The sequence below is a fragment of the Syngnathus scovelli genome, chromosome 17 (assembly GCF_024217435.2).
Source record: "Syngnathus scovelli strain Florida chromosome 17, RoL_Ssco_1.2, whole genome shotgun sequence".
In the NCBI taxonomy this organism is placed as follows: domain Eukaryota; kingdom Metazoa; phylum Chordata; class Actinopteri; order Syngnathiformes; family Syngnathidae; genus Syngnathus; species Syngnathus scovelli.
The window spans coordinates 12,020,342-12,042,385 of NC_090863.1; the positions used below are offsets into that span (position 1 = coordinate 12,020,342).

A 22,044-nucleotide genomic window follows, 5' to 3' on the forward strand; every position below is an offset into this window, starting at 1 on the left:
TGAGTATATTGTTTTTACAACTTGTTTTACAGCATGTTGAAAATGGCTAACTCTCTTTGACGATGCTCTGGGAATGGCGAAACAATTTTATTTTATTTTTTATTGCTTTCCTTAAAAGTGATCGTTCCGGCGATACGGGGATCCCAGCAATATAGACTAAATGCGAAAAAAACAAGAACTGACTACTACTTGCTAAATACTTGTATTGCTATGTCAATGTTTTTATTTTATTTTGATCAAAATAGAATATGTATAATGGATGAATACAAATTAAAAGAATTTAAAAAGTTTCATGTCATGATTGTGATGTTTTTACTGATACAATGTATTTAAAAAAAGAAATACATCAGGAAAATTGCCTATTTTTTCCGATTTAAAAATGTTAATAATGTGCGATTAATCTATTCAACAACTCAAAATGCTCTTGGAATCCAAATGTGTCCAGCAAATAAATCACTGTGGGCTACTTACAGTGCTTAATTTCATCATGATCATCTTCATTACAAGAGACAAAATTGCATCCCGTGATTGATCGAAGGCCCAAATTATTTCATTACTGTCACATTACATCTCACTGTTGGCTCGTCATCCCACGATGAAAAAGAAAATCATTATGGCTTCATTAAACAAATGAAAAAAAAAAAAAAACTGCCGGCCTGCTTCTTGCCATTCTTCATTTGAAGGTGAGCCAGCGTTTGGGGTTATCTACCAGAATCTTGTTTACCTGCGTCTGCGAGATGCCCCGCGTCAGCATCTTGGGCACAATGTTGAGCAGGATGTGTGAGTAGCCGTGGCCGCCGTACTTGCACAGGCGGTCCTTGGTGTGGATGTCGTGCGCGATCACGATCTTGTCCTCGTAGCCTTCTTTCACCAGGAAGGCCAAGCTGAACATGCAGGAAGAAGAAGAAAAGGAGGGGAAAAAAACAATGACACACTAAAGTTCTCGAGTGTCTCAGATCATGTAAAATATATACTGTCGTTATTTTTTTAACAAGCGAAGGTTCACTAGTGTACTGACGCGTTGATTCTCTGGCTGTCACTGGGCATGTCCACGTCCCGGTTGAAGACGTAGTTAAGAGTCTCCAATCCAAAGAGGTCGTATTCCAGGTAACTCCCGTTCTCGGCGAAATCCAGAAGTTCAGAGTAGCTGAAGATGGTCCTGCAACGACATAAACATGAGATTAAATAAATACATAAATAAATCTGGAGCCATTGTAGCAAAGGTGAATTGTGGAATGATTAACTTCACAGTCGGTTCAAAGTACAAGTTGTAAAACTCAATTGCAGCGGAGGAATTAGCTTGAGGGGTTACATGCATTGCCAGCAGTGTTAATACAATTCTCAATTGAAAATTGCTTCAAAGAATAAGATATATTTGGAGGGGAAAAATGTCAAATTTAAAGAGAAAGTCTTTTCAAAATCTAAATTGTATATTTCTGACAAAAGATGAAACAATTGTGTATATTTTTTCAGATTTTTTTGATGATGTTAATTACTCAGATAAAACTGAATATTTTCTAAAAATAAACTTTAATAATAATAATAAGTTCCACAATTTTGCAATTTTTTTTTGCACAGTTAAAAAGCCTATTTTGTTCCGCCTCATTTATTTTGCATGCAATTCCACAATATGTACTCTTTGAGAAAAAAAGTTTAAAAAAAAGAAAATGGGCATAATCTTGTGAAAAATAATCTCATGATGCTTCACCAAATAATTATTTAATCACTTGTATGACATTATTAGCTACAGCATGCTCCTCACCTGTCCAGATGCGACATGACCGTCTTGCCGATGTCGCCCCCTGCTTCCTGAAGAATGCGGACGACCTCGGTCGGAGCGGCGGCGTTGCGGCCGGGATGGATGATGACCGGGCAGCCGAGCTGGGCTTGGGCATGGGCCGCCGCCCGCAGCACCTTCCTCTCGCTGTCCGTGATGGGCCAGCCGGTGCCGATCTCACCGATCACGCCGCAGCGGATGTCCGTCCCGTCGGCACCGTGGAGGACCTCGCCTATGATGATGTCCGTCAGCTGGTAAGGAAAGCGCAATTAGCCTCAGAAACAAACGAAACAATTCTGGAAAATATTGAGCGTTATTATAAATGAATACATATGACACAATAAACAGATTGAGGAAAAAAGGAATGTGATAAAGATGAGGATGTTTGAAAAGTGTATTTTGGTCAAATATTTGTGCATCTTTTTTTGTACTTTCTTACTTTGTTTCAGTCAATTTTTTCCTATTATTTGAGAATTTTTTTCCCTCTATTTGTGTTATTTTTCATATATTATTGTATATTTTGCTTTATGTTTCTGTATTGTTTTTGTGATGTTTACTCTTTGTTCCTATACAACATATGAAAATTTGGGATTTTTACACCCATTTTTTTCCCACTATTTTTTGTGCGCACCTTCTCCACACTCATTTTCCTCGTATCGTCCGAGTGCGTGCAGTCCACATAGTAGCCGGCCCCCGCCACGATGTTGACCCCGGTTTCCTTGGCCAGCCTCCTGAGGGTGGGCAGATCCCGGTCAATGCCCGTGGTGGTGTTCTCCACCACGCTCCCGCCGCCCGCCTTCTTGTAGGCCAGCAGCTCATCACGCACAGCCTCCGTCTCCTGGCACAGGAGCAGGTTCTCGTGGCAGCTGTACGGGTTCTGCCTCAGCCAGTGCCCGTGGCGCATCTGGAAGGGGTTCTCGGCTGTTTGGCGGTACTCTGGTGGCGGGGGTACGTAGCAGCACTCAAAGGTCATGGTCAGGTGCTCGTGGGTCATGGTGCGGCCCAACTGGTCTGGGTCCAGCAGACCCAAGACGGTCTGGACCTTTCCGCTCAGCTCGGCCATGACAGCTCGTCAAACTGAATGGAGTGCATGCAAAACAAGATTGTGTTAATGTTTGACAGGGTGCCAGACAATGCAAGTGATGAATGACAGGGGAGCAGACATGCTCAACAGACCGAAAACCTTTGGACTCCAGAATATGAAATTACTTAAACTTGCCTCCGAACTTCACTTAGGCACCTTTGTTACAACTAATAAATAACAAGCTGATAACGGAAGCTAGAAAATTAGTAAGGCGCTATTATTTTGAAATGACAATTGCCCGGATGTGGGGACTTAACGATCTAAATCGGGGCTGCTGCTTGTCTATTTCAGGGAGGCTGCGCCCTAACAAGTTGTATAATATCGGCCAAAACCACTAAAGGGGCGCTGGCGTTGCAACGCATCGTTAAGTTCCATAAAAATGTGTTTAAGGTGTGAGGAAAAAAATGCTGACCTTTAATCTGCAATTCTGTCGACTTGGATAGACAACCTGCAAGATTGCAATGGGTCCGACGGCAGCTTGAGTGAGGAACGGAAGGAGGCGGAGTCATCGCGAGATTTTACGACGGTCAACAAGTAAGCGCTCAATATAAGTACAGTATGAATTCTATTCTATTGTATTCTATCATAATTTTTGCGAGAAGAATTACGCAAAAAAATCTTATGACACTTTATAACGATGATGAAAATGATGATCGTGATGACTATCGATAGTATATGATGATGATGGAAATGATGATGACAATGATGCTGATGCTGGATTTGAACATTAGAAATGTGTTAACTTTAAATGCTGTCTTTGAGCTGCTGCCGTAATCAGTCTAAGCTTTATTGGAAATGACTGGATGGAGAGACATTTTCTTGGCCTTCTTGTTGCAACCAAACAGTATTAGGCACGTCACGTTATCCCTTAGTCTGGTCATCTGCTTGGCTATCAAGCATGTGCAATGCTGACTGATCATAGGTCGGCCCTGTGATCAATGCTCCTGTTGGAGACCATCTGCCTCGTACACAGCTCCAACTAGTCACCATGTGTAGATAGATAATACTATAAAAAGTGGGATTGGTAATGATTTTAGATTTATGCTGCCCCACACACACACACACACTAAACTAATGAAAAATAGAATAGGCAAAGTTCATGTGTTAGATGAGCAGCATGATACTCATACACTGTGACTATGGTGTCGCCGCAGGGTTCCTCATTAGTGACAAAAAGCAGAGTGACACTCATTTGTCTGTCTGCACGGCCGCCATATATCAGGCACATATCACCGCCGGCCGGGACAGTCTCTTCGAGAGGGATGAATAACCCCCCACTAACAATATCCACAATGAACTACCTCGGAGAAACCATTGTCTGCAGTTCGTGGTTATATTAGAACAGTTTACCTTACATGTAGTACATCATTGCATATTGCGCATTGGTTGTCTGGACCTTAGAATTTAATTTAGTTGTATTTTAATCACCCTTTATCACAAATGAGTTAAAAGGAGCTTCGCAGTTTCTAATACCAAAATCTGGGGAAAAAAGCCACTAGAACAACAATGCTTCCAGCAAATAATCTTTATGTATAACATAAAGTATCTAATCAAAAATTAAGAATAAAATTAAATTCTAATTATTGCTCTTCAACTCATCCCTATTTTTATATATACATAAACTTACTATATTTTGGGGCGTTGCAGTGATACATACAATTAGAAAATGGTGTGTTGAATTTATAAAACAATTTTGCACAAAACTAAATTGTCCGGATCCAAATACATTTTTAAGTAGATGCATAGTCTACTAAAAGTGGATTTATTTCATGCAATCACTTGACAAAATATCGAAAACTTTTTTCAGTGTATTACGTAAGGTTTGTCGTTTTATTAGTACTCTGGCGCCACCTTCTGATGTAAAGCATATATTTTGTATTTGTTTTTCATTATTGCGCTTATTGGTAGATTGCCAGTAGAGGGCGCCAAAGTACCGCTTACCCGCCAAGTTCAGTGAGAATGGGACAGTTATATATAGCAGCAAAGTGGCACATTGCAGTCCAAGTGCACTTTTTCAAAATCAAATAATCTGTAAACTGTTTATTTTTAAGGGTTATGATGATGCGTTTGTTTGAGCTCTATTTAGGTTTTATTTTCTGAATACTTTAGAATGGCCTCTATTGTGCACAAATGTTTGCTCGACACTACAGGAAGTGTTCACTATCGTGACAAATGTGACCAAAAATGCTTTTGTAACTGTCTGTAGGTCAACCTTGCCGAGACTTTGACCAACATCAGCGTGTCCTTTGTGTCTGGACAGAATGAGCAAACTATATCGTCATGAGTGTCTGACAAATGCATATTTGCTCAAGTATGCCGGTACACATGGGCGGACGCATCTTGCTTAAAGGCAATTCGCCAGTAATGACCCCTGAACCCTGGTGGAGTGCACACAACTGTGGACGGACAGATTGGCCGAGCAAATACATGCGGCTATAAAAAGAGACCTCACGTCAGCGAGGGCATTGCTTTTTCCGCCAGAGACCAACAAGTCTGCGAGGTATGTAAACTTTAGAGGCGTGTTGTTTTTTGACATCAAATACTTTGATTTGACTTGTTTTTAATATATATAAATGGGCGCTACAAATAGCAACCCTTTTCTAGAAGAGATTTGAAAAGGTCTCCTGCTGTCAATATGTAACTTGCATCATCTTGTTGTCTTACAGGCTACGCTGAACGTTAACATGAAGTCGCTAGCGTTAGCTTTAAGCATCATGCTGCTGTTAGCCGCAGGTGAGACTGCTACTCATTCTCCACTGAACAAACGTCAATTGTTATTTATTATTGTGAAGGTCTGCGAGGAACGTCTGGTGTACCATGTTAGGCCCAATATGTCCACTTTAAGTTAGCCTCCCTAGCCCTCATTTCAAAGTTGCATTATGCTTCAGTAATTATTGTGTTTTTTGTTTTTTGTTTTTTTTGCCAGGCGAAGCGCTCATCTGCCATCGTTGCGTGCCAAGACAAGCCGGCGAGAACTGCGAGCTCACAGTGGAGGCATGCAAACCTGAGAAAGATAGCTGCGCCGCCGCCAAGTTCCAAACATCGCCATGTGAGATTTATTCTTTCACTAGGCACTTAGTTCCTGTTTTCCATTCAAATTTGAAAAATGTCTCCCATTTTTCATTCGTCCAGTTGGCCAATACCAGAAGTGCATGGCCTTGTCTGACTGCCAGATGCTCCAGAGGAACAGTTTCATCAAGATAAAGTGCTGCGAAAGCGACCTGTGCAACACATTTGACGAATAAACAAGCAATTTGTCATTTTTTTGCAACGTGTTCTGTTATTATGATTCTGTGGTTAGTTCTGTGAAGAACCAGAACTTTCCCAGCAAAGGAACTCCTCCGGGGGAATAGATTATTTGTTTTATCATCGGGACCCACAATGACGATTTCCTCAATGGATCAAAGGGGTGTTGTTTTTGGCAAAATGTTCCATTATGCTGAACTTGAGTTTGAATTAATTCTGAGAAAAATAATTATTTGTATTTTCAATTAACCCAAAGGACTCTCCTCCAGGGGATATGTCATTTTTTGCCCTTGTTTTTTTTAAAAATGTGTTTGTTTCCCCACCTAACCTTTGAAGTCATCATGATCTAATTAATCTAAACTAATATTTGGAAAAAGATCTATGTAAATATGAGTGCTGAGCAAGCCTAAAAGAACAAATGCCAACCACCTGGTATCACTGACTGCGGCAGAAGTCAAAGAGACAGACGGCAAAGGTACCTTTGAATTTACTTTTGCAAGATTGTGTTAGGCAACTATTTCAATTCGATTGTATTGAAACTTGTGTCAAATCTGATGTTTTCTTTCTCACAGAAGAACACAATGAAGCTTCTACTCCTGGCTTTAAGCGTTGCCTTGCTCTTTACGGTTGGTGAGTGTGTCTCCATCTTTTGGAGAAAAAGCTCGAAAATGCCCAAGGGTTGATTTGCGCTTTCTTTCGTCAGGGGAAGCTCTGAGATGCCATTATTGTGAGCCTGGACCAGCGGGGGAACCGTGTTCTGTCACTGAGAAGCTTTGTGATGACGATGAAGGATATTGTGGATTCGCCACATACAAGGATCGTAAGTGTCATTAATATCACGCAGTCCAAGCTGTGGCCCAAAAAATAACAAATATATTGTTTTTAATTTCCGAGTGTGCCAGAGTTGGTATTAATTCGTTGTTGTTTTCATTTCTTTGTCAGTTGCCACACTGCAGGATTGCATGGAAAACATTCGATGCTCGTGGTTTCGAAGGAATCCTGACTTTGTCACAGAGTGCTGCTCAACAGACTTTTGCAACACCGTCCCGTAGCGAGCGGAATCACTTTCCACATATCAACAGAGGCTATTCATTCTTGAAATGTTACATATTTTGCTCAGTTTAGTTTTATCAGGTCACGGGAACCACCAAAGAAAGAATCCGCATAACCATGTTTTGCTTGAACTCCCATCCTCAAAAATCATCTGAATGACTCCTTGAAAATCAAATGAATAAAAAACTGCCTTTCTGACTTATTGAATTGATCTGTGTGAGAGGTTAATATATAATGCTGCAAACAATAAAATTCATGCTAATACTTGAGAGAGAACATTTCTTATGCCATATTATGCAAAATCAACTTTTTTAGCGTTCATATACATTTTATTGTGCACCTGGAGTCTCCAAGGATTATGAAATACTTTATTCTAATACCCCCAAGTGCTGCAGAGTTACTTTTCTAATCAGTTTGGGGGATATTTTGTACTTTCTTACTATATTTGATCCATTTTCTATGACGTATTTTTAACTATTAAACCACAGTCTGCACTGCCAATAAGGTCATGGGTGCGGCCAAACGGTTTCGCCAATCCGCCATCTTTATTATTCGGAGAGACTTATGCAGTCCAAACAACTCAAGGATGCCGAATTGGAGAAATCAAATGTCACGACCTGTCCCCGGTTGCTGTATTGTGTCTTTATGTTACCATGGTTTGTGTTGGCGTCGCCCCTCCCCTCCTGTGTTACCTCAATCAATGTAACCACAGTCACCTGCCTCTTGTTACCTGTCCTGTATTTAAGTCCCGTCTGCCCCTCACTCCCCTGTCGGATCGTTGACGTCTTCACGTTTGATGTCTTTTTGTCTCACGTCTTTGTCAATCAGTTCCGTTTCTGTTCCCCGATCTGTCGGTGAGTCCTGTTGTCGGTTTTGTTAGGAAGTTATGTTAGTTTGCCGGTTCTGTTGGTTTGTCCCCCTACCTTTTCCCCCAATAAACCCTGGTCCAAGCTGAATTTGGTAGACCTGCTCCACTCATTTTCTGACAGATGTTGTATATATTTACTCTTACTCTTCAAAAATGATGTGCTTATTTTAATAAAAAAAAGACTTGTGCACATTATCTTTTCAAATATTTTTTTATCTTTTTAGGAAGTATGTAGTGCTACGGCCCATGCCCCAGCAGCACTAATGACAAACTGTGGGAACCTCAAACATTTCTTGCCCATCCCTGACTAAAAAGTTCTTTGAAGTTGTCTTTTTCCTTGAGGACAAAGGGTGTGTGCCTCTTTCAAGTGGCATTTTAGAAAATTGGAAAGCGGACTGTGTGTTTTTGAGTAAATTGTAATTTTTTTACGTGCGCCTTATAGTGCGGAAAACACGGTACTTTTGACTCTGTAGCCACCCCCGGTTTGCGGGGTCGCTCGAGTGTCTGTGTCTGTGTGCTCGCCCCTCCCTTCCTGTGTCTACTCCCAATCTATGTCCTAATCACAGTCACTTGCCTCTCGTTACCTGTCGTGTATATAAGTCCTGTCTGCGTGTCACACCCGTCGGATTGGTCTCGTCTCGCGTCTCGTCTCTCGTCGTCGTTCCTGTCTTTATCTTGTCTTTTTGTTCAGTTCGTGTTGTCCCTAGTCGAGTCTCTGATAGTCTTTCTTTGAGTTCACCAATAAACCCTGATCCAAGCTGCATTTTGTCGCCCTTCTCCATTCCGATCCATGACATAGCGAGTGTCCATGACCACCTTGGCCGGGCTACCACGTTGGCATGCGTGAGGCAGTTGGCAGACTAGAATAAAGATCTGGCAAGAACACACGATGCGGTAACATTTAAAATCTGCTTTTGAATTTAGAATTCTAATTACTTGGTAATAATTATCTGGATGGATGACAAATACATATTTGACCAGACTGTGAGAGGACAAGAGGTGGGGTGCATCTCTCATGTGACAAAATAGATTATAATGTTTAAACATAAGTCAATAAAAGCTGGTATAAATAAAATGACCGACAACACATTGATGTCTTTGAATCACACAAAGCGAAACCTCCAAGTAAAGCAGGTAGGTCGACGCGCCGGCTCGTTTTTGGCTATATTTGCAAGTATTTGTGCTGTTGTGAAGCAAGTGTTGTCCGTCACAGGCAACTCGTGTTGAACGGCGGCACAATGAAGTTTTTGATTTTGGCTTTGAGCATTTTCCTGCTCTTCACAATCAGTGAGTATCTCTCAAAATCAACAGTATTGTTTATCAATGTGGCTGCTGTTCATTTGATGATGATATTAATTCATTCGTTTTCAGGCGCAGCCGTTGAGATGGCGGCGGTTGGCCCTCCTGGTAATTTGTTCTTGCTGTTATCTGTCACAGTATATACGTATATATTTTAAAAAATCAACGGTATTGTTTGTCAATGTTGCTGGCGTTCATTTGATGATAATTTTATTTTTAATTCATTGTTTTTCAGGCTCACCTGACGCGAGGAGCTCGGACCCTTTTTTTGTGCAGACCAGCGAACGCTTGGGCGCCCTCATAATCAACTAAATGATTAGCCCCAAGAAGCAGCCATACTGCAGTCAGTATTCTACTTTTATGTCTGGTTCTCATAACAAATGTAAATACAACCCAATTAATACTTTTTGTAAAAATTCACTGTAATGCCATTTAATATTTTTGAAGATTCTACGCTAAAAACTAACACTTGCCACGCATTTTACAATTAGAAAGCATTTCCATGCAATAAAACAATAACTTTCAAATTAAAAGTCCAAAATCTCAAGTGAATTCCAACCAAATCTCCAGAAAGAAAAATCGGAAGTTTAGTCTTGAATCTGAAACTCTTTTACTTTCTCCGACAGGTGCGCCAAAGCGGCGGGAGTGCATCAAGTCTGAATGCTTCAAGACTACTGGTGCCTCCATGTTCTTTAGTTAGTTTGCAAAGCATCAAAAAGACAAAAAATAAAGAAATGTTATAAAGCAAGTCATTTTTGTTGGCGGTGTTGGTGTGACACAAGAACGAATGTGTGAAGACCTGTCATCCACAAAATATCACGACGAGAGATTTCAATTTTGAACTGCGATAACGTTTGCGTGAGTTTGGGTTTCAAGATTGAGATTTTTGAAAGCGGGACCTTTTTTATGACTCATAGGTACATGTGCTGACATGTTAAACTGTCGCAGTGTAAACCACGGACAAGAAGGATTTTTTTGCCTAAAGTATCAGCAGCTGGTATCAACTACATTCATTGTCTTGTCGTCGTCGTCGTCATTATGTCTTGATGTCTCCGTTTCCTGTTGTTTTCTTGTCTCACGTCCCGGTCAGTCAGGCAACTTATTTGGTGAAGTCATGTCAGTTTGCCGAGTCCGTCTTTGAGTTCTCCAATAAACCCTGGTCCAAGCTGCATTTGGTCGCCCTGCTCCATTTGGATCCGTGACAGAAATAAGGCAGGTATCAGCTCGCTATCACCTGCTCGATAACCGATGTTTAAACAACTCACCCATCCCTATCATTCATCATATATTTTCTTAAAGAGAAAATATTTCAAACGTTTTAAAAGTTAAACCATATTAAATAGCGATAATGTTACAAAGTTGACTATTGAGAGATGGTATTGAATAGCATATGCGTAAATGTAAGGAAGCATTTCAAAAGTCAAAGTCCGCTTTATTGTCAATTTCCTCACATGCCAAGACACACAAAGAGATCGAAATTACGTTCCCACTATTCCATAGTTCACAATGTACATACAAGTAAACGACACAAGAAAATAAAACGAAGGCACAAACAATGAAGAAATAAGAGCGATGAATAAATAATAAATAAACAACACAAATAAATATTTAAATCCACTGCTAAAAAGAAATTCTACTCCAGTATGTTTTTTTTTTTTTAACATTGCAGTTTTTTGTTGCTGTGATTGTTGCGACACCGTATTCTACAAAGTTTACGACGGCGCCCTGATTTACGCGATTGCGCTCGTGAGACGAGCGGCGGCTGTCGGGTGGCTCAAGCTAACGTTCATGTTCTTCGCCTCATGCTACGCTTTCTTGCTAGCTTGCACCTCTATGGAATGGCGTGGTCCACGAGGAAGACGATCGACGGATCTCCGACGCTGTTCGCCCACAGCAGGCAACCACTCACGGTTATACATATACATTAATCCCTCGTTTGTCGCGGATAATTGGTTCCAGGACCACCCGCGATAGGTGAAAATCCGCGACGAAGCGAAAATATTTCGTTATAATATCCATAAAAGACTTTTATGAACTTCATTGCATTTTATTGTATTTTTAAACAATATATTGTACTTTTAAATGTTTTTTGTATTCTTAAACACTTTAGTAAACATTTTAAAGTCAAACTGATTTTCATTAACATTCTTTATTTTACAAAGTGTTTAAAAATACAAAAATTATTTAAAAAACAATAAGTGTATAAAACTACAATAAAGGTTCATAAACGTCTTGCGTGGATGTTGTCACGACTCGGCCCCGGTTGCTTTATTATGTCTGTTACCATCGTTGCCCCTCCCCTCCTATGTTACCTCAATCGATGTAACCACAGTCACCTGCCTCTTGTTACCTGTCCTGTATTTAAGTCCCGTCTGCCCCTCACTCCCCTGTCGGATCGTTGACGTCTTCACGTTTGATGTCTTTTTGTCTCACGTCTTTGTCGGTCAGTTCCGTTTCTGTTCCCCGATCTGTCGGTGAGTCCAGTTGTCGGTTTTGTTAGGAAGTTATGTTAGTTTGCCGGTTCTGTTGGTTGGTCCCCCTACCTTTTCCCCCAATAAACCCTGGTCCAAGCTGAATTTGGTAGACCTGCTCCACTCATTTCCTGACGGATGTTGTATATATTTACTCTTACTCTTCAAAAATGACTTGCTTGATAACATTTCTTTATTTTTTGTCTTTTTGATGCTTTGCAAACTAACTAAAATACATGGAGGCTTGAGGAGTCTTGAAGCATTCAGACTTGATGCACTCCCGCCGCTTTGGCGCACCTGTCGGAGAAAGTAAGAGTTTCAGATTCAAGACTAAACTTTTGATTCTTCTTTCTGGAGTTTTGGTTGGAATTCATTTGAGATTTTGGACTTTTAATTTGAAAGTCATTGTTTTGTTGCACTAAAATGCTTCATCTGAGTAACATGCGTGGCAAGTGTTAGTTTTTAGTGAAGAATTTGCAAAAATATTAAATGACATTACAGTGAATTTTTACCAAAAATTCATTGTGTTGTATTTACATTTATTATGAGAACCAGATATAAAAGAAGAATACTGACTGCAGTATGGCTGCTTCTTGGAGCTAATCATTTAGTTGAGCGTGAGGGGTGCGCCCATGCCGGGATGGTCGGGCCGCACAAACCCGCTATAAGCCGTCTCAACGATCAAATGTTGGCTCCTTACGTCAGGTGAGCCTGAAAAACAATGAATTAAAAACAAATTCATCATCAAATGAACGCCAGCAACATTGACAAACAATACTGTTGATTTTTTAAAATATATACGTATATACTGTGACAGATAACAGCAAGAACAAATTAATTACCAGGAAGGCCAACCGCCGCCATCTCAATGGCTGCGCCTGAAAACGAATGAATTAATATCATCATCAAATGAACAGCAGCCACATTGTTAAACAATACTGTTGATTTTGAGAGATACTCACTGATTGTGAAGAGCAGGAAAATGCTTAAAGCCAAAATCACAAACTTCATTGTGCCGCCGTTCAACATGAGTTACCTGTGATGGAGAACACTTGCTTTACAACAGCACAAATACTTGTAAAAATAGCCAAAAATGAGCTGGCGCATCTACCTACCTTGTTTACTTGGAGGTTTCACTTTGTGTAATTCAAAGACATCAATGTGTTGTCGTTTTTTTTATTTATAGCAGCTTTTATTGACTTATGTTTAAACATTATCGTCTATTTTGTCACATGAGCGATGCGCCCCACCCCTTGTCCTCACACAGTCTGGTCAAATATGTATTTGTCATCCATCCAGATAATTATTTCTACATAATTAGAATTCTTAATTCAAAAGCAAATTTTAAATGTTACCGCATTGTGTGTTCTTGCCAGATCTTTATTCTAGTCTGCCAACTGCCTCAAGCATCCCAATGTGGTAGCCATGGACATTCTCTAGCGACCCCACAAACCGACAGTGTTTTCCGCACTATAAGGCGCACATAAAAAAATTACAATGTACTCCAAAAAACACAGTGCGCCTTATAATGCAGAGCGCCTTATATATGAATATGTCACCCGTTATAAAGAACATTTGGATTACACATGCATCAGATTCAAGCCACACTTATGAAAAATAAAACGGAGGAAAGTACGTCTACATGACTGGTCTCAGTTTGTGCCAATATGGATGTGTTATAAGAGACTTATTTTTTTTAATAGCAGCTCTTATTGACTTATCATGTTTAAATATTCATTGTCCGCTTTCCAATTTTCTAAAATGCCACTTGAAAGAGGCACACACCCTTTGTCCTCAAGCGTCTTATCAAATATGTGTTTTTATTTTCCAAAAATATAAATTCATTATTCGTGAAAACGACAACTTCAAAGAACTTTTTAGTCAGGGATGGGCAAGAAATGTTTGAGGTTCCCACAGTTTGTCATTAGTGCTGCTGGGGCGTGGGCCGTAGCACTACATACTTCCTAAAAAGATGAAAAAATATTTGAAAAGATAATGTGCACAAGTCTTTTTTTTAATTAAAATCTCTCATGTGACAAAGTTGACGATAATGTTTAAACATGATAAGTCAATAGAAGCTGCTATAAATAAAATGACCGACAACACATTGATGTCTTTGAATCACGCAAAGCGAAACCTCCAAGTAAAGCAGGTAGGTCGACGCGCCGGCTCCTTTTTGGCTATATTTGCAAGTATTTGTGCTGTTGTGAAGCAAGTGTTGTCCGTCACAGGCAACTCGTGTTGAACGGCAGCACAATGAAGTTGGTGATTTTGGTTTTGAGCATTTTCCTGCTCTTCACAATCAGTGAGTATCTCTCAAAATCAACAGTATTGTTTATCAATGTGGCTGCTGTTCATTTGATGATGAGATTAATTCATTCGTTTTCAGGCGCAGCCATTGAGATGGCGCCGTTTGGCCTTCCTGGTAATTAATTTGTTCTTGCTGTTATCTGTCACAGTATATACGTATATATTTTAAAAAATCAACAGTATTGTTTGTCAATGTTGCTGGCGTTCATTTGATGATGATTTTATTTTTAATTCATCGTTTTTCAGGCTCACCTGATTCAAGACATCCCATCATTGAGCCACCTTATAACTGGTTTGTGAACCCCAGCCAACACCTGGGCAGACAGCTAAATGATTAGCCCCAAGAAGCAGCCATACCTCAGTCAGTATTCTTCTTTTATGCCTGGTACTCGGAATAAATGTAAATACAATACAATGAATAGTTTTTGCAAAAATTCACTGTAATGTCATTCAATGTTTTTGCAAATTCTACGCTAAAAACTCACACTTGCCACGCATGTTACAATTATGAAGGATTTCCGTGCAATAAAACAATGACTTTCAAATTAAAAGTCCAAAATCTCAAGAGAATTCCAACCGAATCTCCAGAAAGAAGAATCAGAAGTTTAGTCTTGAATCTGAAATTATTTTACTTCCTCCGACAGGTGCGCCAAAGCGGCGGGAGTGCATCAAGTCTGAATGCTTCAAGATTCCTCGAGCCTCCATGTATTTTAGTTAGTTTGCAAAGCATTAAAAAGACAAAAAATAAAGAAATGTTATCAAGCAAGTCATTTTTGTTGGCGGTGGTGGTGTGACACAAGAATGAATGTGTGAAGACCTGTCATCCACTAAATATCACAACGAGGGATTTCAATTTTGAACTGCAATAGCGGCGTCACTTTGGGTTTTAAGATTGAGATTTTTGAAAGCGGGATCTGTTTTTATAGATGTGCTGACATGTTAAACTGTCGCAGTGTAAACCACTGACAAGAAGGATTTTTTTGCCTAAAGTATCAGCAGCTGGTATCAACTACCTTCATGAGTACCCAATACCTTGAAATATGGCAGGCATCAGCTCGATATCACCTGATCAATACCTGATGTTAAAACAACTCACCCGTCCGTCCTTGCTGTCTGGACGACCGACGTAAAAGCGCCTCATTGAAAGTAAGGTACATTTGTTTATATTTGTCCTTGGGTGAATGAGCCATTTGTTTTAGGCTTCTACGTACGCAAGCATCGATCTAGTCAGCAACATTTGTGTATATTGCTGTTGAGTGATTGCCGGCTATTGGTAACATTGATTGGGCCTTTAGATTAGGTCATTGTGTGTGTATGTGGACGATTTATGTTTGCTTTGATATATTTTAACTGATGATTTGTACAAGCAAAATAATTTAAGAGAACAATTTATTATGTTCTAATATTTTTAATTAAGTTTTGTTTTTTTGTAGATAAATTGGTGTGTTTATTGCCTACTTGGATATTATGTTATAATTTTGATCATCACCAAATACACTTATTTTCTTTTAGAATTATCATATCGTACTGTTCTGCTCCTTTTACTTCAATTTATTTAAATATTACTAATTTCCCTTTTGTAAACACCCCCAAAAAATAACCTTTGACTGCCATTTTGGAAATGAAAAGGTAACGATTTCAAGCCTATAAAAAAAAAGGAAAAGAAACAGCAGACAAGTGCTTTTAACATAACCACTTTTGGTTTTAATGAGTACAATCCAAAACATTTGTACAACATTTTCAACTTTAAAAAACGGATGACATTTTCTGTATGTTTGTCTACTACTATTTGTCTGACACTAACTGCTATATGGAAACGAACAAAATGAACATATGTTGGGGAAAAGGCTTGTTTTGATCCATGATTTGTGATGAAATTAAAGAGCGCCACTCGTCCCGCTTCCACAACAAGCACACCTTAAGCAAGGAGAAGCAGCATTCAGTTATTATGCTCCTCACCTGTGGAACAAATTTCCCATAGAGCTGAGGTCTGCTCAAACTGTTAGCTCCTTTAAATCAGGGCTAAAAACGTTACTGTTTACTGCAGCGTATTCTTAAATTAAAATCCTCCCCTTTTAATTTTATTTATTTATGTATATATGTACATATATACCGTAATTTTCAGACTATAAGTCGCAGTTCTTTTCATAGTTTGGGTGAGGGGGCGACTTATAATAAGGAGCGACTTAGATGTGTTTTTTTTTCAAAACTTTTCCAAAAAAAAAAAAAAAAAGTGAAACCACGATAAACGAACCGCGATGTAGCAAGGGATTACTGTAATTTTAATTTCAAGTGACGTCAACAGCGCGACGTGGCGGTTGTTTACAAAAAGGACAGATTGATCACGGGATGACGAAGATGACGAAGGGCCCCACGTACTACCGGCATCATTAGCGGCTTTGTTTCTAAGGGACACGGAGGACGAAGAGTTTGAAGGATTTAAGGATTTGGAGTGACACAGAACGTTTGAAAAACGATTATGGCTTTTATGCACGCCCGGTCCCACTCTACGGATAACTCTGAATGTTACATCAGGCCCGTTCTCAGCTCTTCGTTTGTGTTTGTCACGTTAGCATACCTATCGTTTAGCCTGTTGTTGCTCGTTCATGTCTGTTCTTGGTGTTGGATTTCGTCGAATAAATTTCCCCCCAAAATGCGACTTATGCTCCGGAGCGACTTATATATGTTTTTTTTTCACGTCATTGTGCATTTTATGGCTAATGCGACCTATATTCCGGGGCGACTTTTAGTCCGAAAATTACGGTATATAGTATATATATATGTATGTATATATGTGTATATATATATATATATATGTATATACATATATTTTTCTTTTTCTTGATATTGTAAGCATTCTGTATTTTTTCCCCTTTTTTATGCTCTATGTTCTTTGTTTTTTAATCCTTCTTATGTAAAGCACATTGCGTTGCCTTGTGTGTGAAATGCGCTATATAAATAAATCTGCCTTGCCTTACCTTGCCTTGCGAAAAACATGGATAACAATACTGATAAACAACGGGTTCCGGAGCCATGGAGAATATTCAGGACCCGGCGCGGTGGAGAAGTGGCGTTAACTAGCCTTCAAGTAAAACGGGATATCCTAGTGCAGTGCAGTTGCCTCACCTGTATTCTTGTTTATCTGTGCATGTGCGCGTCTATATATCAGGGATGAGAATGGCAAATGTGAAAAAACACTGAAAAGTAGCCGGAGCTCTGGGGGACCAACTGGGGGCCGACTGGTGTGTGTGTGTGTATCTGTATATATATACACACACACACACACACACACACACGTGTATATATATTATTGAAGATTTATTCTTTAACAATATCATGACAATAGCGTAACATTAGCTTACATGTAACATCATGTTACTTTCTAAACCCACATGCTTGTAAAAGTAAAAACGTACCTTTGTGAGCAGTTCTTAAGCCCGTTCGGCTTGTCTATTTCCCTGGCACGATGCTCATGCTGGCGAAAACTTTTGCTGAGCAGGCCCTATCTTACTAAATAACTCGTTTACAATTAACGAAAACCCAATCACAAATTCATATTGTGGCGGTGTAAAAACAGTAGTTCTCCACGTAAGTTAAGTTAACAAGTGGAAATGATGGGACGAAAGTAGCGCCAAAATGCTGCCGAAAATAAGGCGGATGTTGTCGCTTACAAAGGCAAGACAATTTCCGAACTCACAGCTTTACTCATTTTGCCTTGAGATGTGCCAAAAGATGCCGGGCGAGTGCTCGCGAGTCGCCGAGGCTAACGTTGCCCGGCCAGCTGGCCCGCCGCTTAACGCCCCCATATATAGTATATACTATATGTATATATATATGTATGTATGTATATATATATACTATATGTATATATATATGTATGTATGTATGTATGTATGTATGTATGTATATATATATATATATATATATATATATATATATATATATATACACATATATATGTATATGGATACATATATGTAAATCTCAACGGATTTACACGATTCACGAAAATGATACTTTCGACGGAAAAAAAAACACGGAAAATTCTCATCCCTGATACATGTGTAGTCACATCGGTTGTGGCTGACACCCTACATGATGGAGCAGGACGTCTTGCCAGGCTGTGCGCCGCCGTCCATTTTCTCTGCCTCCAAGATCATCCGGCGGAAAACCTCCACGGCCGTCTGCACACACAGCCGCACACTCCATGTCTCTCCCGTACTACAATACTTCCAACCGTGAGATAAAACATCTTTGGGAATATTTTTTGTTCATCATCCCCAAGCTCCTACAACAACTGGCGAGGTCTCCAAAAATGAGCCACGTCACCACCGGGTACCTGGTTATCTTTGGCCGAGGATTCCATGAAGGCAGCGTTCCAAGAGTCTGCTAATGCTTTCCCCTCTTCGCAGCTGATTACTCTAGAACATCAAAATCAGGGCCACAATATTAGGTACGCCTGTTTCCATTCACGGCAAATCATTTGATGACGTACCTCTCCATGTGCAGATCGTTTTTGTTTCCAACGAGCATGATGGGAACTCTGTGGCGCGGGGGAAGTAAAGTGACACGTTTTGATACCGTTTTGGGCTCCGGAACAAGCCGATGACGTGCTACTCACTGAACTTTCCCCACCATGTCCAGCAGTTTTTCATGAATCACTTGGACCACTTCAAAGCTGCAAGAAAAAATAGGTCATTTTGCCGCCATGTTCTCCACTGTTAACGAAAGTAAAAGCACACCTTTTATTGGATGTCACAGAATAGACTAGGATGTAGCCATTTATATCTATGGAGTACGTCTGAGGGAAGATGGAATATTCATCCTGAATAGATAGATAGATAGATAGAAGAGATGTGTATATTTATTTTTCTCAGCATTCTGATGCATGTATGGAAAGAGTACTACCTGTCCTGCCGTGTCCACCAGCTGGAGATGATATTCTTGTCCATTTATCGTGATCATCTTAGTAAACGCTGCAAGCAGGAGAAGAAAAAGAAAAACGTATGAGACGGTGGAACATTTTTACTTCCGCTTTGGACTGGATCCATCACGAGTGGGTTCACCGGGTGCATGGACGGGTCGATATTGTGCCTGTGGAGAACGCTGACACTTGGCTTTTACAGTAACTGCTTCCTAGTTATTTATAGAGGCATACCACGTGCTTGCCAGGATTGGTAAAAAATGATGAGGCCTTCAGGAAAACTTTGGGCTGTGGAATCAATGGAGTCTTTGAAGCATATGCTGGACTGTTGGAGATTTGACAGACATTGCTGACGATATCGTCCTATTATGGAAACTGCACTCTGAATGGCCGGAATGCAAATAGACTACTTGTTCATTCATCAAGTGCAAATAACCACGTCAATCTTTAGCTAGGTGAAGGGCCACCATTTTCAAGTGACTGCAGTATTAGGCGAATTTGTGTTCAGTGATGTGTCTGCTGATTTCACCACATCCACTGATCCTTTTAAATTGATCAATTCCATCCTAGGGCTTATCCCAGCTGACATTATTCAAGAGGCACGACGGTACACCCTGGTCTGGTTGCCAGCCTATCGCAGGACAAAAAGGCATTCATCCATATGGACAATACAGAGCAGTGATTCTGTGTGGCGGAATAGTCGTACGCACGCTCCCTCTAGTGGTATAACAAAGAATGTGCATCATCTAATAGTGACCTAAAATAGTATGTAACATTAAATATACTTTATTAATAATATTGAATATACTTTTTAGGACTAAAAGGTGGAGAACCCAGAAATGAAAGGGAGAATATTCAAACTGTAACTCAGCGGCTTGTGATGAACTGTTGATTTGACAAAGAAAATGCCTAGCTTTGTGGGAACTTGCATGCACTTTGCATTTTTTTTCCGTCGATGTGGATAACAACAGTCTTACTTGGCGACGCTATTGGAGTGGGTTCGTGGTGAGACCGCACCACTTCCCCAAAATGGACTAAGTTCAGCCAGAGTCAAATCAGTGTATAAAGCAGGAGTCACCAACACGGTGCCCCCGGGCACCAGGTCGCCCGTGAGGACTGCATGAGTCGCCCGCAGGACTGTTCTAAAATTAGCTCAAATAGCGGCACTTGTCAGTGAGCTGCATCTATTTATTTTACAGTCAAACCTCGGTTTTCGAACGTCCTGGTTCTCGAACAAATCAGAATTCAAACAAAAAATTCGGAGGTCGAACCTTGCGAGATGAGCCGGGAGGACCCGAGAAAACCCGATCGCGCGGCCCGGATGCCGACTGACTCCGTTGTTATTGTATTTTCGTTACTTTGAGGATTGTCTTAACCCCTAATCATGCCTCCAAAGAAAGCAAGTGGGAGCAGTAAAGCCATCCTAAAACACAAAGATGCTCTTAAAGCAATGCAACAGTGAGCGCCCGCCGCGCTGCGGTTCCGCGATCGGACCAAATTAAGCTCCCTGCGCACTTTAGGTCCGCTTAAAATTTGGAAAGTACATCAGGACTTCGGAATTCGACCGATTCGCTTCTCGAACCGCCTTCTGGAACGGATTTGGTCAAAAACCAAGGTTTGACTGTATTTTAACTATTCTTGTTAAAATCACACTTACATGTGAACTGGAAATGACAATAACAACACATAGTGAAAGCCAAATTGAGCAAATTGGCTATTTCAGAAGTGTGTGTCAGACTGGTAGCTCTTTGCCTTAATGAGTACCCAGGAAGTAGCTCTCGGTTTAACAAAGGTTGGTGACCCCTGGTATAAAGCATTTAGTATTTCAGGATCGTTGGAGTATTTTCATGAAGGCGTGTCACAGAGTACTACGACGTCCGGGAACTACTTTAAATTGTGAGAAACAATTGCATTTGTGTTCCCCTATGCAAATTGACAACGAATACATTTCTGATGGTAATTAGGACCACAAAATTGACATTGTCATTATCTTTATCACATACTTACTGTTTTCTATTGTGGGGTCATAGGAGTCGACAAACTGGCCCTCGACAAACTGAATGGTCAAAGAAGACTTTCCTGTAAAAGAAGAAAACGCATATGGTTGATATGGTTTTGCATCGTCATAGAATTATTCACACCCTCGGTGAGTGGAATGTATTACCTTGTGTTATACAACAACAATAAGTGTAAATGTAACCAAGAACATATTCTTTCAAGCGTTTACCTACTTTTCGCCTGTCCCGTTTATTGGCATCACAATTTATGGTTATATAAACACATTAACGCTTAACCCTTAGAACATTTGGTTCTCACTGCTGATGAGTTCATGTAGCATTGTCTATGGCAGGATTATGGAAGTAAAAAAAGACACTATTAACGGAAGCGTCAAGCATCCATCACGCTCCCCTTAATTTTTCAACTGCGCCAGCTCGCAGTGACATGACCAGTCAGTCATGCGTCGAATCCATCCGCTCGTCGCGCATTAGCGTAAGCCGGAGGGGTGTGTGCTTTTGTCGTTTGACGGCGAAAGTATGCCAAAAATCTTGACCGTTTTGCTTTTAAGGCGGAGGCCTGGTGCCGGGGACGCCTTCACCTGGTGTAGGGAGGGATGCTGTGAGTACCCAGGGCCCGCTACATCCTAGCACCGGCCGGAGCATGCATCCTTTTCGCGGGGAGGAACAACCCCGCGACAAGTCTCGTCGTGTAACCGCTTCTCACCTACGGATCGGTATCCGAGGATGGCGAGCTTTCGTGACTTAGGCTGCGGCATGTCTCGCTCTGGTTATCGCATCGAGTCCTCGTGGACGACCGCAACCTCCAACCGGAATGGCACCCGAATCTCGAGGTTTTTTCAAGTCTTACGCGGGAAGCTTTTGGTTTTCAGCAACTGCGTCACTCCCCTTCGTATTGTAATGAATTAGTAATTACTGCGCCGTCCCAATTGGCCAAATCCAGAAAGAAGGCGTGCTCCAAGGGCGATTGTAAGTGTACGATTGGACAACGTGGCTG

The 22,044-nt window shown here is 40.6% G+C and overlaps 3 protein-coding genes and 4 long non-coding RNA genes across 9 annotated transcripts; 4 read left to right on the top strand and 3 right to left on the bottom strand.

Annotated features, from left to right (window-relative positions):
* Nucleotides 1-188: 188 nt before the first annotated feature.
* Nucleotides 189-3,383, bottom strand: pter (phosphotriesterase related). The gene is made up of 5 exons (XM_049747461.2): nt 3,274-3,383; nt 2,409-2,854; nt 1,763-2,028; nt 1,019-1,159; nt 189-884 (listed from the first exon to the last, which is right to left on the bottom strand). The coding sequence occupies exons 2-5, from the start codon at nt 2,838-2,840 to the stop codon at nt 674-676; spliced, it is 1,050 nt and encodes a 349-aa protein (XP_049603418.1). The 5' UTR covers nt 2,841-2,854; nt 3,274-3,383; the 3' UTR covers nt 189-673.
* Nucleotides 3,253-6,121, top strand: LOC137839622 (CD59 glycoprotein-like). Of its 2 annotated transcripts, none has more exons than XM_068648676.1 (5): nt 3,253-3,395; nt 5,068-5,361; nt 5,528-5,594; nt 5,788-5,910; nt 5,994-6,121. In XM_068648676.1, the coding sequence occupies exons 3-5, from the start codon at nt 5,546-5,548 to the stop codon at nt 6,104-6,106; spliced, it is 285 nt and encodes a 94-aa protein (XP_068504777.1). In that variant the 5' UTR covers nt 3,253-3,395; nt 5,068-5,361; nt 5,528-5,545; the 3' UTR covers nt 6,107-6,121. The 2 variants fall into 2 exon arrangements, with proteins under 2 accessions (XP_068504777.1, XP_068504778.1); XM_068648677.1 differs by having other exon boundaries at nt 3,262-3,395; nt 5,122-5,361.
* A 307-nt stretch (nt 6,122-6,428) lies between these two features.
* Nucleotides 6,429-7,424, top strand: LOC137839624 (uncharacterized). The gene is made up of 4 exons (XR_011085639.1): nt 6,429-6,582; nt 6,680-6,733; nt 6,811-6,927; nt 7,050-7,424. It is a non-coding gene; the product is annotated as an uncharacterized lncRNA (long non-coding RNA).
* A 1,577-nt stretch (nt 7,425-9,001) lies between these two features.
* On the top strand, nt 9,002-14,874 carry LOC125985041 (uncharacterized). 2 transcript variants are annotated; one of them, XR_007487203.2, is made up of 7 exons: nt 9,002-9,162; nt 9,242-9,315; nt 9,400-9,435; nt 9,563-9,670; nt 9,954-10,543; nt 11,150-11,237; nt 12,354-12,368. It is a non-coding gene; the product is annotated as an uncharacterized lncRNA (long non-coding RNA). The 2 variants fall into 2 exon arrangements; XR_007487204.2 differs by lacking the exons at nt 9,954-10,543; nt 11,150-11,237; nt 12,354-12,368 and adding an exon at nt 14,753-14,874 and having other exon boundaries at nt 9,011-9,162.
* LOC125985042 (uncharacterized) lies at nt 11,974-12,976 on the bottom strand. The gene is made up of 5 exons (XR_007487205.2): nt 12,914-12,976; nt 12,761-12,834; nt 12,641-12,676; nt 12,375-12,509; nt 11,974-12,095 (listed from the first exon to the last, which is right to left on the bottom strand). It is a non-coding gene; the product is annotated as an uncharacterized lncRNA (long non-coding RNA).
* On the top strand, nt 13,260-14,104 carry LOC137839623 (uncharacterized). Its single transcript, XR_011085638.1, has 2 exons — nt 13,260-13,950; nt 14,030-14,104. It is a non-coding gene; the product is annotated as an uncharacterized lncRNA (long non-coding RNA).
* A 912-nt stretch (nt 14,875-15,786) lies between the features above and the next one.
* On the bottom strand, nt 15,787-21,958 carry rheb (Ras homolog, mTORC1 binding). Its single transcript, XM_049747487.2, has 9 exons — nt 21,754-21,958; nt 21,040-21,111; nt 19,017-19,084; nt 18,851-18,933; nt 18,730-18,786; nt 18,604-18,651; nt 18,448-18,529; nt 18,204-18,292; nt 15,787-16,025 (listed from the first exon to the last, which is right to left on the bottom strand). Exons 1-9 carry the CDS (start codon nt 21,803-21,805, stop codon nt 15,986-15,988), a joined length of 591 nt encoding a protein of 196 aa, XP_049603444.1. The 5' UTR covers nt 21,806-21,958; the 3' UTR covers nt 15,787-15,985.
* Nucleotides 21,959-22,044: the final 86 nt, after the last annotated feature.

Excerpts from the sequence above, each read along its gene's own strand:
- LOC137839622 (XM_068648676.1), top strand. The coding sequence starts at position 5,546 with ATGAAGTCGCTAGCGTTAGCTTTAAGCATCATGCTGCTGTTAGCCGCA. Across the intron at positions 5,595-5,787 it reads CATGCTGCTGTTAGCCGCAG|GCGAAGCGCTCATCTGCCAT; the intron begins GTGAGACTGCTA and ends TTTTTTTGCCAG. Across the intron at positions 5,911-5,993 it reads CAAGTTCCAAACATCGCCAT|TTGGCCAATACCAGAAGTGC; the intron begins GTGAGATTTATT and ends TCATTCGTCCAG.
- pter (XM_049747461.2), bottom strand. The coding sequence starts at position 2,840 with ATGGCCGAGCTGAGCGGAAAGGTCCAGACCGTCTTGGGTCTGCTGGAC. Across the intron at positions 1,160-1,762 it reads GTCATGTCGCATCTGGACAG|GACCATCTTCAGCTACTCTG; the intron begins GTGAGGAGCATG and ends ATGTCGTTGCAG. Across the intron at positions 885-1,018 it reads GACAGCCAGAGAATCAACGC|CTTGGCCTTCCTGGTGAAAG; the intron begins GTCAGTACACTA and ends CTGCATGTTCAG.
- rheb (XM_049747487.2), bottom strand. The coding sequence starts at position 21,805 with ATGCCGCAGCCTAAGTCACGAAAGCTCGCCATCCTCGGATACCGATCC. Across the intron at positions 21,112-21,753 it reads CCTCGGATACCGATCCGTAG|GAAAGTCTTCTTTGACCATT; the intron begins GTGAGAAGCGGT and ends CTTCTTTTACAG. Across the intron at positions 18,787-18,850 it reads TCTGTGACATCCAATAAAAG|CTTTGAAGTGGTCCAAGTGA; the intron begins GTGTGCTTTTAC and ends TTTTTCTTGCAG.